Raw genomic sequence first — 967 nt, forward strand, 5'->3', positions numbered from 1 at the left:
ATATATATATATTAACTTCTTATTTTACTGTTTTTAGTGACAAATCCAGATTCAAATATGAACTCAGAGCTTTTACAGAAAGGTTTCAGGGTCAGAGAAGGTCCAGCCTGTCCAGCTTCAGACTCCTGATCCTGGGTGTAGTCCACAAACAGCAACCTCAGGTCCGGTTCTAATTCCTCTACCTGAAGTTATATAAACGGATCAATTAAATAACATTTTCAACCAAATTCCAAAGGTAAACTGTTTAACTAAAACAGTTCACTTCATCTAAAATGTGCAGATTAAAACTGATAAATTCTTGTCTAAAAGAGTTCTTTAAAAATTTAAAATCTGATTGTGAAGCATCAAATTTAACAAACTGTTTCTTCAAATGTTTTCCAAATTCTTTTTCTTATTTGTGATTTATATTGTTGATTATTCAACTATTGATTCAAGTTTGTTTTGTAATAAAACTTTAAAAGACAAACTTTTCCTCCTCATTTGGTAAATATATTTGGTGTTATATTAATACGTTCCCTGTTGTACAGGTTCCACTTCAGTGGTTGAGTTCTGATTAAAACGCACAAATAAATGAATTAAGCATTGTTCCATAAGTTTACCTGGTGCTCCTGCTTTATGAATGCAAAATAAAGAAGGACAAAGTGTCACCTTTAAAAAAACGGAACAAATGATGTTAGAAGTTTTTTTTCTAATTGCTGTTTAAACATTTCTAATAAATTCATAAAAACCAGTACTGACAGTATAGTTTTTCCATATGTTATTTTTAAAGATACATTTCTACCATTTTAACGTGTTTTTTTAGTGTAAAGTTACACAAGATGGAACTCTGTGCCAAACGTTGCTGATGTCCCGTCACCATTCAGTGATGACCAAATTTTGTTGGAATCGTCACAGGCCTTCATTCTTTAAATCATCTTTTAAGGTGAAGAGACGGACGGGTATGGGAGCTGAAGGGATCTTGTCAAAC

At 32.3% G+C, this 967-nt stretch overlaps 1 protein-coding gene across 1 annotated transcript in view; it reads left to right on the forward strand.

Moving 5' to 3' along the window:
- The window catches only part of LOC106532349 (SAM and SH3 domain-containing protein 1), a gene marked incomplete at its 5' end in the record, with an annotated part of 37531 nt that extends 36978 nt beyond the window's left edge, over positions 1-553 (forward strand). The window contains 1 exon segment of the mRNA XM_014028386.1: positions 528-553. Coding sequence (XP_013883840.1) covers positions 528-553 — 26 coding nt within the window.
- Between the last annotated feature and the right edge of the window lie 414 nt (positions 554-967).

This window comes from Austrofundulus limnaeus, unplaced genomic scaffold (genome assembly GCF_001266775.1).
Source record: "Austrofundulus limnaeus strain Quisiro unplaced genomic scaffold, Austrofundulus_limnaeus-1.0 Scaffold755, whole genome shotgun sequence".
Taxonomy (NCBI): domain Eukaryota; kingdom Metazoa; phylum Chordata; class Actinopteri; order Cyprinodontiformes; family Rivulidae; genus Austrofundulus; species Austrofundulus limnaeus.